At 45.5% G+C, this 1,896-nt stretch overlaps 1 protein-coding gene across 1 annotated transcript; it reads right to left on the reverse strand.

The window, feature by feature from the left end:
* Nucleotides 1-584: 584 nt before the first annotated feature.
* LOC143933016 (olfactory receptor 5V1-like) lies at nt 585-1,517 on the reverse strand. Its single transcript, XM_077455932.1, has one exon. The coding sequence runs from the start codon at nt 1,515-1,517 to the stop codon at nt 585-587; it is 933 nt and encodes a 310-aa protein (XP_077312058.1).
* Between the last annotated feature and the right edge of the window lie 379 nt (nt 1,518-1,896).

Here is a 1,896-nt window from a genome sequence, read left to right on the forward strand (position 1 = left end):
CATATCCCCTCTCAATCGTCTCTTCTCCAGAGAGAATAAGTTCAGAGCTCGCAACCTTTCCTCATAACTAATATCCTTCAGACTCTTTATTAGCTTAGTTGCCCTTCTTTGTACTCGTTCCATTTCCAGTACATCCTTCCTGAGGACTGGGGCCCAGAACTGGACAGCATACTCCAGGTGCGGCCGGACCAGAGTCTTGTAGAGTGGGAGAATTATCGTTTTATCTCTGGAGTTGATCCCCTTTTTAATGCATGCCAATATTCTTTTGGCTTTGTTAGCAGCAGCTTGGCATTGCGTGTCATTGCTGAGCCTATCATCTACTAGGACCCCCAGGTCCTTTTCCATCCAAGATTCCCCTAGAGTGCTAGGACCAATCCCCCTGTTGTGGAGCCGGAGGAGGAAAGAGGAACAGAAGCTGGCAGCGCTGCAGGAGGAGGCAGAAGAGGTTCGGTGGCTGCAATAATACAGTATAGCCGGCCTTCCTGCCTAGCAGGTTCTTGGGCCCCCATTTTGAACTGATGGTGTCCGGACCCAGTACAGGAAGGCGGACTGTACTGCTTTATGAGTGGCCCTGCACATAATGATCATTTTACAGCGGAATAATTCCCGGTAAATGCTTTCTTCAAGGCCCGTTGCACCTCTTGGTTCCTCAGGCAGTATATAACGGGATTGAACAGAGGGGTGAGAACACTGTACAAAATGGAAGATAGTCGAACGATATCAAAAGATTCCCCAGGTTTTGGACCAATATAGTTGAAGTTGGCAGTCACGTAGAATACCGTAACCACAATGAGGTGGGAGGAGCAAGTGGAGAATGCCTTTTTTCTACCGGCGGCTGAGTGGATTTTCAAAATGGTTGAAATGATCTGCGTGTAGGAAGCAACGACGAACACAAAAGGGGTCATGCCAAGAAAAACGCTGACTATATAAAGTAATATTTGGCTGGTGTGAGTATCAGCGCAAGAAGCGTTCAACATGGCCGGAACATCGCAGAAAAAGTGGTTCACATGCCGATCTCTACAATAAGTCAGCTTAGATGTCAATGCGGTGTGAAGAACAGAGTTCAAGAATCCAAAAAACCAAGATCCTCCAACTAAATAGCAACAGAATATCTTGTTCATGACTACGGGGTAGCAAAGGGGGTCGCATATTGCCACATATCGGTCGTAGGCCATTGCAGCCAGAAGAAGACATTCCGACCCACCAAGAGAAACAAAAAAATAGAGCTGAGTAAAGCAAAGGTTAAAGGACACTCTTGTGTTGCCTGTTAGGGCCGAAACCAACATAGCCGGAAGGGTAACGGAAGAGTAACAGACATCTAATATGGATAGGTAGCTAAGGAAAAAGTACATAGGTGTGTGGAGGTGAATGTCAATCTTGATGAGGCTAAAGATGGTGAGGTTTCCCACAAGAATCATACTATAAATCGTGAGGATAATCAAGGAAAGTAAAAACTGTTCATTCGAAAATCCTAACAAGACAAAACCACTAAAGAAAGTTTGGTTTACCATTCCCATCGCACCATCAATCAAAGTCTATGGTCCAAAAAATTATTTTATTCATTTTTAGGAGCTTGACTCAAAATTGGAGATTTGGTTTTTGACCAACTGTTAGGATTTCCTGACTGCTGATGATTGTCCAGCCTCCTGTAAAAGAAAGGAAATAATGTAGCCAGTCACCATGTAAGGCCCAGGTTGGTCCAACTCACCTAGCTACTGGAGCTCCTTAGCATTAGCCCTTGTACACACGGCCGGACATTCCGATGGACAATGTTCCGATAGGGCCGTGTTGTCGGATAATCCTACAGTGTGTGGGCTCCATCGGACTGTTTCCGACAGACCAAGTTTTCCAGCTGGGCTATAAAATTTTCCGTCAACATGATCCGATCGGACTTTG

The sequence above is a fragment of the Lithobates pipiens genome, unplaced genomic scaffold (genome assembly GCF_037356315.1).
Source record: "Lithobates pipiens isolate NorthernLeopardFrog02 unplaced genomic scaffold, aLitPip1_a1.2 Scaffold_27, whole genome shotgun sequence".
Lineage (NCBI taxonomy): Eukaryota > Metazoa > Chordata > Amphibia > Anura > Ranidae > Lithobates > Lithobates pipiens.